Source organism: Homarus americanus, unplaced genomic scaffold (genome assembly GCF_018991925.1).
Source record: "Homarus americanus isolate GMGI-L3 unplaced genomic scaffold, GMGI_Hamer_2.0 scaffold6317, whole genome shotgun sequence".
Lineage (NCBI taxonomy): Eukaryota > Metazoa > Arthropoda > Malacostraca > Decapoda > Nephropidae > Homarus > Homarus americanus.
The window spans coordinates 4,222,129-4,235,900 of record NW_024730668.1 but is presented as its reverse complement, the minus strand read 5'-3'; the positions used below and the strand labels follow the sequence as shown (position 1 = coordinate 4,235,900).

The 13,772-nt window shown below is 43.5% G+C and overlaps 1 protein-coding gene across 12 annotated transcripts in view; it reads right to left on the bottom strand.

Annotated features, from left to right (window-relative positions):
- LOC121867202 (protein amalgam-like) overlaps positions 1–13,772 on the bottom strand; it is a 65,731-nt gene that overhangs the window by 40,143 nt on the left and 11,816 nt on the right. For 7 of the 12 annotated variants that reach the window (XM_042367026.1, XM_042367023.1, XM_042367016.1 and 4 more), the window contains exon 2: positions 141–173. The exons of 4 other annotated variants lie outside the window; for them this stretch is intronic. In XM_042367026.1, coding sequence (XP_042222960.1) covers positions 141–173 — 33 coding nt within the window. Of the gene's footprint in view, positions 1–140; positions 174–10,057; positions 10,107–13,772 lie in introns of all 12 variants that reach the window. One more of the 12 variants, XM_042367027.1, reaches the window with a different exon arrangement.

Below are 13,772 nucleotides of genomic sequence, written 5' to 3'. Positions count from 1 at the left end.
CACTTAAAGCACACCAATAAAACTCTTAACTTTAAATACCAGATTAATCTCGTTTTAGTTGAAACAGCCCACTCGGGTAAATTAATAGAGAATACCTGTTCGTTAATTCGTAAGAGGCCACCAGATTAAACACTACATACCATAATCTGTCAGCATATTGGCGCTAGCAGAGGCTGAAATAAGAAAGAGTGATACATTAACTAGAGTTAATATATGTATATATGTATGTATGTATGTGTGTGTGTGTGTGTGTGTGGTTAATTATCAGCCAAGACGGGAACTCAACAACCACACCAGTACCCATAAACAATATCTACAAGAATAAGAGACAGGTGGCAATTACCGCGGGACTTTGCTGCTGTCCAAATCTGGTAACATCCTCCCGCGAGTCCTCAACAGACCTAAAGAGAGAAACTTTTTCCCAGTATCTTATGTGACTTTAGTCCACCCACAGTACCACTGACATGACCTCTCCTGCCCGTCAGATACAGAAGTAAAGAACAGCTCCGTGACTTGAGCATGGCCTTCATTGACCTTACTAAAGCCTTTGAGTCAACATGGAAACCCTCGTTTTGGTTGCCCACCAAAATTTATCGCCAATATCAAGCAACTCCAAGGTGGCATGTGGGGCAGTGTCCTTCATAATCTCACCCAGTTGGATTTCTCTCCCACCTAAACAGGGTAAAGCAGGGAAGAATACTGGTACTAACTCCCTTCAATTTTCTTGGCTGCCTTCCTTATCCACTCCAGTGCCAATCTAGCCGGTGTGGTGAGCATCCAATACCGGATGAAGGGTCTCTTCAACACAAGACGACTCCAGGCAAAGACAGAGGTGTTGGATTCCATCACCTAACTCCAATACGCAGACCTCACCCTCGTCACTCTTACTGAATACGATCTACAGGAGATCCTGCGCACCTAGTCGGTTACATATGCACACGACTACCTTAAGGTCCAACCACGCCCCACCATCTATCCATGTTAACGAGATCACCCTCCCCAACGTTAACCATTTCCAGTACCTTGATTCCCACCTGTCCATCACAGCAGACATCGATGAAGAGATCCAACATTGCATCAGATGTGTCTCGAGCCTTTGGCAAACTGTGTAACCATGTCATCAGCTGCATAGATATCAGTGGTCCTTCCCATCCTGCTGTATGGCAGCGAGACATGAGTTACATACAGGAGACGCCTCGAAGTACATGAGAACTTTCACCAACCTATTCTACGTTCCATCCTCCGCGTCTGCTGCGAAGACAAGAGAACAAATGCCAGTATTCTTGGTGACACCAACTGTAGGAGTATCGAGGCTGACATTAAAAGATGAACAATTCATTGGACCAGTCATGTTACTCGCATGGACGACAGTTACATAAAGAACAGCAAACGTAACGTTGGCGGGCTACGAAAAGGGTACAGGGACAGTCTTAAGACAAACCTGAAAAAGTTATCAAATCGACTCCCACGTGGGTGACGATCACTCCACACTGTAACGTTTGGATGATCATCACAAGAGTTGTAAAATTTTCGAGTTAGTTCGACTGCATACTGAGGCGAACAAGCACCAGCCTCTCATACTACTTCGGAGCCCACTAACGAAATGTGACGTAACTTATAGCTCATATTATTGTGCCATCCCTGGATGATCGTCACCTTGATTCTGAGTGACAGCAAGTGGTTTCTAGTATTAGTAGTGCGTGCGTGCGCAAGTGTGTGTGTGTGTGTGTGTGTGTGTGTGTGTGTGTGTGTGTGTGTGTGTGTGTGTGTCGCCCGCTTTGGTCCTGCCAGACACACTATAACTCAACAGTGAATCAACAAAGCGAGAATTTCCTCCACATTTCACCGTAAAACACTTGTACCCAAAGATCAGGCAACGTGTCACCAATCTGTTTTTTGTCAAATCTAATTCGTGCAAAGAACATTTACAACAAACAGCAAAACTGATAAAATTATGAAATAAACAATACAACATCCAATAAGTATATAGGAAACAATTTATAAACGAATAATAAAAAAAAATAGGTTTCGAGTCCTGAAGGAGGGTCTTGGCGAGTCTTGCCAGAAAGCAGTAAACTCCACCAAATTGGTATTTCCTACTTACTCAAATTGCTGCACCCCCGTCTCCCTTAAGCCATGAGTCTAGATTCTCAAATATTCGGAAGTCTAGTTTTTCAGCCAAATACTCAACCATTCATAAGTCTCACCCTCCACTCCCCTCCTCACAGCCGTAATAGTTAAGGGAACGTATCTAGTTACGATAGATTTTCCTCGACACCTGGCAGATCTAAGAACGCATCTACCAGGCTGCCATAAAGCTTCACATTATCCAAACATCCGATTACATCCTAAAAAAAAAAGAAAGTCCCACTGGCTGCCCAAGTGCCCATCCCAACTCGACCCTTAACAGAACGTCTCAGTTAAGTCTCACAGACCCTCACCAACGCCACAACCGCTACAGAAATTTGTAAACAAAAACACCCATACACCATAGCCCTCACCCGTGACTCAGCATTACCGTGGCTGAGGAGGGGGTGCTGCAGTAGTTACTCGGGTCGTCACGCAGAACGCAAGAACTTGAGGCGGGGACGATCCATCTTCATCCCGGAGGTAAACTGGAGCTCAAAGGCGACTCTGTTGGTGTGATGCTGTGAATGGCGATGACTTACAGCCCCGTCCCGCCACACTGAGTGAATAACGCCCGTGATGATTGTCCTCGTTAGCACCGCTCTGTCATGGTAACCTATGTTTATGTGTCGCGTTCGTGGGCTCCTCATCCGGCTTGAATCCAGCACAGGGACGACTTCTAGCCTCTCGAGAATCAGCCTTGAATCCGTTTTTACAGCAACTGGCTACATAAACTCAGGTCATAAGTGTGTTCGTAAACTTACATAATGCTGCATTTTTTATTACTCTCTCTCTCTCACGAATATACGTGAAGAAAAAATTAATGACCAGCTAAGACCAATACTTTAGCTTCCATGAATAACGTGGGGAGAGATAGATAAATAAATACAGAGAGAGAGAGAGATTTCGTACACTCATTCTATCGTCCTCTTTTTACTCTAATTTCACAAAATTGTTAAATGACCAGCGGGTGTGTGACGCCCCCACCTGCAGCCCTGACCTCGCCCTTCCCTCTCTCTCTCGCTGCGTGGGGGTAAATATGACTCTCTCTCTCTCTCTCTCTCTCTCTCTCTCTCTCTCTCTCTCTCAATGAAGGAAATGCCTTTTTTTTTATTTTACTTACACTGTATTACACATTCACATGGGGTGAGCTGATCGAGTAAATAAATTGCTCACCACCTAACTAAACCTCAGTTGTGAATAGGTACGTAACTTTACAGCTGAAGAAAAAGAATGTGATCAAGTGCAGTGTCGGTCAGTTTGTCTCTATGTGTATGGAAAGAAGACGTAGTTTACAGTGTGTTGTATTCCCGCGTTTGTTTCTGATGGTGATAAGTTTCCGAGAGTCATTTTCCTCTTAATTAAAAATGGAACGAAACCAACTTTTTTTTTCGTACACGTTTTAAATACGAAACACAATAATCATCTTCTCTTTCTACACACACACAGACAGACAGACACACCATCGAATCGTCTTTAAACCCAAGAAGTAAGACCCGAAGAAGCACTGAAGACTTACAAGACCAAAACAACAGCCTGAAGACACACCTGGTGAAATGAACAACACATGATGGGCAGACTAACGGGTCACTCTTAGCCTCTTGAGCTCGATGACAACCCCTCTTAATACAGTCAAATACCCCTCGTATCAAATGCCTTCCTTCAGTTCAATATCAGTCCTACAATGACCTAATCTCAATATTGTACTCTAGGGGTTAAAATAAATCACATAAGAGTCAAAGTAATTGTGCGTAAGTCTGGTGGTAAGATTCCCCAGTTAAACACGGTCATGGCCTCGGCTTGATGACTTCCCCTGTACATAATCTACCAACTAGGGAGATGATCTGACGGTATATTTCACCCTCAAGTTCCTCTCCTGGATGTCGGGTGTAATTCAGACACTCTCCCCACTCGCTCATAACCCGGGACGATATACTTCAATACACTTCTCTGGTTTAAAGGACAACAATATGAAGAGGAAATACCACCAGTAATCCAAGAAGATCAAGACAGTTTCCCTCATCACTTGGAAGACCACAGCGTCGGTTTACAGAGGCACATCGAGTGTTTACGAGGTAGACGCTTGTATGGGAAAACAAGACAGTAAATACCGATGTCAATAAGAAGAAAAAAACAGGAAAAACAAAATAAAAATACCGTAGATAGTTTATAAAAGGTGATCTGTGCGTTCTAATGTAACTATCCTACAACCACCATCAGTCAAAGGCAGAGTAAACTTTTTGTTTGCGACTTCCTCCCACTTCCAACGACACTCACCAGCTCAGCTCAGCCTACCTCGGATTTTTACCTCGTCCTCCAGCTGAGAGTTAAGGTTCAAGGAGCAACACCTGACTCTGAGGGTGAGGTGTTTTACTGCCATCACAGCTAGCCCCCCCCCCCCCACCCTGGCGGCTCGGGGTGGCATCATGTATTAGGACGAGATGTGTTCATGTAATGGGGAATCTCTCTCTCTCTCTCTCTCTCTCTCTCTCTCTCTCTCTCTCTCTCTCTCTCTCTCTCTCTCTCTCTCTCTCTCTCTCGTGATGCTTCCTTTTATAGTCGAAGTGAGAGGAGAGGAAGTGTAGAGAGGAGAGGAAAGGAGAGAAGATAACTGGGGAACAGAAAGCGGAAGTGGAAGAGGAGGAAAAGGGAGGAGTTACAAGTAAGAAGATTAGAGACGATGAGACACACACACAGACTGACAGGTGGAGGAGGGGAAGGTGAGAAGATTGAAGACGATAAGAGACAGAAAGACAGAGAAGGGTGGAGAAAGAAGACAGGAAATGAAGGAAAGGGGAAGAGAAGGTGGGAGGAAGAGAGGAAGGAAGAGGGGGAAGGAAGGGTGGAGAAAGGGGGGGAGGGAAGGGTGGAAGGGGTAGAGGAGAGTGGAGAAGGGGAGGGGAGGGGGAAGAGAAAAGGGAGTGGGGAAGGGGAGAGGGAGGGAGGGGGAGGGCAGCTGTCCAATAAGGGAGCGCCAGCACTAGGTCGTAATTCAGGGTGATGAGGGAGTGAGTGTGTGTGTGTCAGGGTGTGGGCGACCAAGGGTAATTGCCCCGACCAGTGTGTTTATATATGTGTGTGTGTGTGTGTGTGTGTGTGTGTGTGTGTGTGCTCTCTCTCTAACTCTGTGTGTGTGTGTGTGTGTGTGTGTGTGTGTTTTTCTCCTCTCTCTCTCTGACTGTGTGTGCTTCTTCTCCTCTCTCTCTGACTCTGTGTGTGTTTGTGTGTGTATTAAGTCAAGATCGTGTGCACGTAACAGCTGTTCCTTTATCACATACATTATAATCCATTCATGACGAATCCTATGGAAGTCCTTTATAAAGACTTGGGATATATTAGTACACCGATTCGCTAATCACCATTAACCTAATCTTCACAATCTAGAAAATCACAAATTATCACGATCACACACTCGATCCAAACACCATCACAATCGTCACCCTTCCAATCATTCACAATCATTACAATCATTCACAATCGTGTCATTAACTCAAGAGGTACACACGGGAGGATAAACTACTTCTCTTTCCACCAATAAAATACTTCGTGACGGCAATTTATGACATCACGGACTGGACGAGGTTCAGTCATGTCAGTAAGTTATGACTATCAAAGGAAAGAACGAGGTGTGGCATAAACTGGCGTATCTGCAGTTTATGACAAGGGCAGGGCGAACTGTCATTAACTGTCATTTCAGTAGTTTATGATTTGAAGAGGTGTGTGTGTGTGCTCGTCGTCTACTGAGTCTCTCTCTCTCTCTCTCTCTCTCTCTCTCTCTGACCTAACTCATAAGCTGTTGGTCAGGTCATTAGGTCACATTAATGGACGGGCCAGCTGCTACCGACACCATGTCAATTTGTCTGTCTGTCTGTCTGCTTGTGTTTGTCTCTGAGTGGCTGTCTATATGCAATTCTCGTAAATCATTTGTGAGAATTCCTTACCCCCCCCCCCATACAGTACCATACATAGTGCCAACACGAACAATCTGTAGCGCCTGGCGTAAACCTACTCTAACATTAAAGACCCGTGGATGGAAGCTACTCTAGAGTATCGTTCGCCACCCTTCTGCCAGCATGAGCGATCAAGTAGTGGTCGAGATGGGGGGAGGGGGAACTCTTGACGATGTTATTCATGGTTGTGTGGGTTCGAATCTCTCTCCATCACGGTACGATTAACAGCTGTCGCAGGATGTAGGAGTGGTCTAATAGGGTCCTTCTCAGATCCTTCATCACCTCCTGGGGCTTAGCACTCAAAAGGCTTCTATCCTGACCTTTTCATCCTCCAGTAACTGGGGGATCTAAGAACACTGGCCAACTTGAACAGCAAAAATTACGTTAAAAATGGCATCAAAATTACACTGACTATACTTTAACTAAACACGTTCACATGGCACCAATCCATCCATCCATTCAACCATCTATCTACAGTAGCTGAGGCACACCCAAGGAAAGAAGGAAGGAAGGAAGGAAAGAGGGAAGGGGACAGGTGGGGGAGAAAGGGAGGAAAAGGGAATGGGGAAGGGAAGGGAGGAGTAAAGTGCCGAGCTAATGTAAACCTTTATGTGAACTGAACTGAATAAAAAATATATATGTCCCTCTATCAATTAATCTATATAGAGTAGTTGAGGTACGCGAGAGGAGGGAAGGAAGGGGGCCCAGGACAGGTGGATGGAGAGAGGGAGGGTGGAGGAGGGAGGGGGGGGGAGGGAGGCAGGCGGGAACTAAGTACCAGGGGGCCCCAAACCTTATTTGTTGACAGCGACGATGCAGGAAGTTAGAGATTAACGTGCCAGATTGTTGACTGCCGACCCGTGGCCCCTTGATGCCCGTTCTGCTTCTGCTGCTTGCCTCCCCACCTGTTGGTTCTGTGAGGGTGTCTGTTGGTTCTGTGAGGGTGTCTGTTGGTCTGTGAGGGTGTCTGTTGGTCTGTGAGGGTGTCTGTTGGTCTGTGAGGGTGTCTGTTGGTCTGTGAGGGTGTCTGTTGGTCTGTGAGGGTGTCTGTTGGTTTGTGAGGGTGTCTGTTGGTCTGTGAGGGTGTCTGTTGGTCTGTGAGGGTGTCTGTTGGTCTATAAAGGTGTTCGTTGGTCTCTATAAGGAACAGTAATACCTAACACCCTTGAGGAGGCAGGAGTCGCGAGCTGGTTACACACTATACAGTATTAAACATCGTCAGTTAATCATTATGTTCTTCTGCGTTAAATAATCGCCGGGCAGCATGAAGTCCAAAAGGCCATAACTTTATACATTAACGACAATTGTACACATTGTTTGCCAGGTGCCTTCAAGAGAGCTGCAACACTCGAAAAGAATAATAATAATGTTGCTCACTGTCTTCGGGTTGTTCCTGTTCTCAAAGGTTCAAAAGGGCACATCGGGCCCCTGTTGAAAGAGGACCGTAAGGAAATCAGGGCCTTGCTTCTAGAAACTGCAAGGATAAAATCGGGCCCCCTGTTCTCAAAGGTTCAAAAATGGGTAAATCTGGCCCCTATTCTCAAAGATTCATAAAGGCAAATCGGGCCCCTGTTGAAAGAGAATCGTAAGGAAATCGAGACCCCGTTCCTCGAGATTACAAGGATGTATCGGGTCCTGGAGGCTGGCAGCACAGAACAGAGGCGGAACTGCTAAGAGTCGGCCAGTGGCTTCACATACAATCTCGGGCCAGCTCACGAGACCAACTCCGGGCAAACACCTTAAGCCCAGCGTCTCTCTCTCTCTCTCACTACTCTCTCTCCTCTCTCTCTCCAACAAATTTCACCCAAGTCGCTTCAAACACATACCGGAGATATTTCTGCTAATGGGCAAACACACAAACAGCAACAGACGGGGACGGGGCGGGGTGGGGACGGGGCGGGGTGGGGACGGGGAGGGGTGGGGACGGGGAGGGGTGAGGACGGGGAGGGGTGGGGACGGGTTAATAAGGTGACACATGCTATTGCTTTGTTCTGTGTCTGTGTCCGAGTGTGTATTATTTATGTATTGATCAGTGTGTGTGTGTGTGTGTACAAGTATGTGTTCTCTCTCTCTCTTTCTGTTGACACATATACCAACGTAAACGTTTATGTCTGTCTGTCTATGTCTGTATGTATGTATGCGTAAAAGCACTCGTCTGGGCGTGTGTGTTTGTTTGGGAACACTAAACAAACTTCCTGGTGATTTTAAGCTTTTGTCTCCCTGCCAAACAACCTTCACATAGTAAACAAACAAAACTACAACCCTCTCAATAAGTAAACAAACAACCCTTTCGACAAACAAACAAACACACACACACACACTTTACACGAGGCGGGGATAAAAGGAACCACGTCAATCATGCTTGGTTTAAATATAAGTAAAAGTAACTAAATTAAAGTAAGAATCGTATTAAAGTAGTAAATAAGTAAAGAATAAAGTATGCAGTATAAGTATTTAAACCTTTTAAATACCATATAAAGTATCAAAATATAAAAATATTAATCATTTAAGTATTACAGTAACGAAGAATCAAAGTTATCAAAAGTATTAAAAGTAGTGAAAAGTTAAAAGATTTAGAGCAACAAAAGTTTGTCAAATATAATGGGTTTTAAGTCTTATTGAAGTCTTAAAAGATAGTTAAAAGTATTCAAGCATTATGAATGTCAACAAATTTACGATAACAAACTATTAAAGGTATTATTATAGTGTGAAAAGTATTAAATCACGTGTCATGTTAAGTTCTGTATTGACGGGTGAAGCTTTAAGTGAGAGAGAGAGAGAGAGAGAGAGAGAGAGAGAGAGAGAGAGAGAGAGAGGACAGACAAGACGACAGACACACAGAACTTACAGCTACAGGATGAAAGTAAATGAAAAAGTCTTACTAATAGTGGCGAGGTGGCTGAGCAGTCATAACACTCACCTCCCACCTAAACCAACAGTCATCGGTTCGATTTTCTTGGCCGGCCAAAGAACTAGGCTCCCCCCGTCGACCCAGCTGCAGAATGGGTACCTACGAGTATTTTCACAGCACGGTGCCGGGATCATTCTCCTTATGTACCGAAGATTTAATTTTTAGTGTTACGTCCACACAGCCTCTGACAGGCCATTAAGCCCCTGGGGTACACTTTTACTACTAGTCTACGGCGGTCCAGGCAGCGATGTCGTGAGGCTACAACACAACACTGGTGATTTACAGCGTATACTGGTAAACTAGTAATTTAAGCTGTAAACACGAAGAGCGTACAATGTAAACACTCTTAACTCCGTGTGTGTGTGTGTGTGTGTGTCGCCTCCCTTACACAACATCACTAACTAGTTAACACATTTACTCCCTCCTGTGTAGTGAGGGTAGCGGACTATCTCACCTGTCACACAGTATTACTTCATTGTTGTTAAACGGAGGAACACAGTCCGTATTATGTCATTTTTATACCCCATTTATAAAAATAATACACACGTCATATTCTATATTTTGTAACTGTTGGACTTAACTCGTTATACACACCATAAATATACATTCATCAAGACACAATACAATACATACAGTATATAAACTATTTATATACGACAGGTTTGGGTTTAACTTGGTCTTCGAATAACTTAAACCCCGAAAAAACAGGAAACAGAAATATAATTAAAACACCCACGAAATAAGCTAAACCCCTGACCATTCAATCTGCCTTTTGTTTACAATGTAGTGGTCGTTTGTACTCCGATATCATCATGGCAGCAGGTACAATATCCCCAGAAGTAAACCCTACTATACTCATTGAATTCCAGTTTCTCGTCACATATCCAAAAAAAAAAATATACGGTTCTGAATCATTGTATCTGGAAGGTTATATATCACCTAGACACACACACACACACACACACACACACACACACACACACACACACACACACACACACACACACACACACACACACACACACACACACACACACACCTATAAATTCTGCAATGTTGTTTTAAATACCTGACGCCTTGGTTCATCGAGGGTTGTCAAGACCACACTCGAGCATTACCTATGGGAAAAACAATTATAAGTATATAGGAATAATTACCTTCACTGATTTAAGTATATAGAAAATAATATCGATATAAAGTAAAGGAGGAATATATGAACTATGTGTGTGTGTGTGTGTGTGTGTGTGTGTGTGTGTCCCTTATATTTTCTCCGTCTTACTCTGTTTTCCTCTTACTTTGTCTATCTACGTCTCCTATAATTACCTCATTCTCTCTCTCTCTCTCTCTCCTACTTCCATCATCATCGTGTGGGGTAGGGGAGGGGAGGGATCTCATAACTTCTGTTGACAAGACGAGTGTCCTCAATCCTCACCCTGCTCACCCTCAAAACTTTAACATTCGCTCTCTGTCTATGTAGCTCCTATAAATACCTTGGAATTAATGTTCATTCAAACTTCACCGGCGACATCTTGTGCCAAATTTCAAAAGCCAATCAAACCTCTCAGATCCCTAGTTGGTAAAAGCTATGGCACTCAACATTGCTATATTCATTACCTTCTATTTTTTCATTCGCTTTGTAACTGACTATCACACCTTGCATCTTATTACGCTTCTTTACAAACAACTACACATCATATAGGACGCCCAAAATTTACTAGAATTGTAAAGATGAAGACAGAACTCAGGCTGCCATCTTTATACACGAAGAAGAATGGCTCTCCCGCTTACCCTGACTTGACATTCCAGTTAAGTAACCCCTGACCGTCTCTACAACCTCCCCACAAAGTATCTCGTCAGGGTTCAAGCTAAAAGTACCAACCCTTCCCTGTAAGGCTTCTAGTCCTATTGATCCTTCGCCAGATGTACAAGATGTTATTCATTACGCACCTGTTAGTAGTATAAGCAGATGTTAAACAGTGAATTACCCAGATGCATAACAAATGAAAATACAGACTGTAACTTTGGCCTATCTAATGCAGTTATTAAAAGAGCTTCAAGTTAAGATCATAACTGATTTTTGGAAAACCTAAAGAAAAATACACATCCACCTGGCAGTTATAGCATTACCAAATATGACGAATGTGGCGGCCAGCACAAGAACACAACTAGACAAAGAGTTGTAACCACAGATCCAGAATTAGGTGAGGATACAGGCGCCTCTGGCAACTTAGTGAGGCTGTCATACCAAAACACACGGCATGAAAACTTTATGACAAACCTTAGACCCATTTTCTTGATCATTATATCATAGAATGTGACACTGGCAGAGGCTTCAGACCACCTGTATATTAATGTCATAAATTATTTAAATGCTTCACTGAATCAGGTGTTCTTGAAGCTACCCTGACATCTTACCCTAAATTACCTCTTCCACAATGATTTTTCGGTGGGTATTATGACACTAACGAGAAGGACCAATTTTATTATCTCCTGTGTATGAAAATCTGGCCTGCGTGGCACTGAACAATGACAGCATCCTCAGTGCCAAGACCTGACTGAACCACTCGGATTAGCCAAAACTGTGCTTCAGTCTTATCAAGAACGATAAACTAACTAACCTTACCACCTCTCTCTCTCATTCCCACCCTTCTCTCTTTCTTATTCCTACCCCTCTCTCTTTCTCTTTCCTTTCCACTTACAATTACTCTATACCCTCTCCTAGACTCCTACAACACCCCCCCCCCTCTCTCCCTCACCCCACCTCCCTCATGCCCACACAAAGAGTATCCAAGAAGCCTCACCACACCGGCTGACGTAAGAATACACTACACGACGTCACAGCCCAGTGTTAGAACCCCCAATATTTGTCTTGGTAGAGTCGAAGTCTGCTAATGGCCAATGTTTACTATATGTCTTGATATCAATGTCGGATCTATCTAAAGTGAGCAGTGTGTGTGTCTTTCTCTCTCTTGAATTACTATTATTAATATTATCATTATTATTGTTGGCACCGTCGTTATTACTGTGATTGGCATTGTTATTGATTTTATTTATATTAACTCACACACAAAGAGCCTGGAGACACACACACACACATGCACTCTTAAAGGTCACTCAGTCAGAAGTAAGAGGCAAAGTTTATCCCTCAGGAGGTTGGCTGGTACTGGGGAGATAACACAGTCTGGTGATCCTTACTCATCCATCTCAAAGCTTCCTATCCGTGACTCTTATCTCCTAACTACTGATAAGAGAGTCTAGTTACGGTAAAGTCTCAAGAGGTATTTAACGTAATATACGCCACCAATTTTGTAGTAGTAGCGGAAGTAAGTCATTATGTTCCCAGATCTTTAGTCAGGAGGAAAATTTAACACACAGGAAATTGAGAATCCATCTTTATGTCGTAGATTAGGAGAGTCAGTCAGATGCGTTCTAAGAGCCTCAGTTTAGGGGAAAATTTAACGTAAGGGCCTTTGAGAATTCGCCTGTTTTATCGCGAGTCAAGAGAGTTAATTTGTTACGTTCTCGGATCTTTAATTAAGGGGTAAACTTAACGTATGAATCCTCCAAAATCTGGAAACCGAGAATTCTAGGGACTTTTGGAGAGTCGACGAGATCCTCTGACCGTTCCATATCCACCAATGACATTATCGTTTCTGTCCGCCCCAGGATAAAACTGAAATGTGATTGGGGAATATCGGTCAAGTCTCCGCCAATCATCTATGTTTCCAACAACCCAAGGATAAAGATGAACGGTAATTGGTGGATATCACTCGTCTCCACCAATCACCAGTCCTGCATATAAGGTGTAATAACGACTTTCTTCCTGTAAACACGAGTAAATTTTTTTTAATTATCTATCATTACAGGAGGTGTCGGTGGTACAGTGGCATCGGGTTTTCCTCTCAACACCATGACTTGGGTTCGATCCCTCCTTTGGTAAAGTGTGAGGATGGTGTTGTTCAATGTGACTATCCAACCATGGCAGAATATCTCCAGTAGTTTCTCCCTTTAACAAAACCAGTTATCTACAATTGACATAACTATCTAGAATAAATATAACCAGCAATTACTCACCCACCCATCCACCCACCAAATCCCAATTCCTATCCTCAAAACCTAACTAACACTACAACATCATCAGTATACAATACCCCCCCCCCTTACATCCGCCACACCATCGCTCAGTCTTGCCTCCTTCATATCAGTGTTGGTCCGTTCATACTTGCAATAAATAACGATGGTGACAACACACGCCCCTGACGCACTCCTCTAGTTATTTTCAGATCACTCACTCACTCACGCCTCCGTCAGCTGGTTCACATGAGCTGCCTCCAACATAAAGACTCGTGACAGCTTTCAATAAACTTCCGCGTCGCTTATAACATAAAAGATCATCATATTTCTCAGGTCTCCTTATATTGATCTTAACTTTAACCTAATACTTTAATTTTAAGGTAACTAGCTTTAAACTAATCCTTAATCTAATCTCGTCTAAACCTAAACCTTAACTTAAATTTCGTCCCCGAATTTGTACTAAGTGAACGAATCTATTTAAGGTCGAATCTCAGTGTATCTCTGTCTCCTAACTGGTACAAACTGAACGTATAAGGAAAGACACAGTTCAGTCTTGATATCTATTCATAAACGCCATCTTAACTCGACACTTACGACGAAGCTTCATCAACATGAACCTTTCTGAATCCAAGCTCGAGACGCTCCTAAGAACACGTTAAGAACACTATTATGGAAACACTGCATAATCTTAATTTTTATGGTATGGTCGC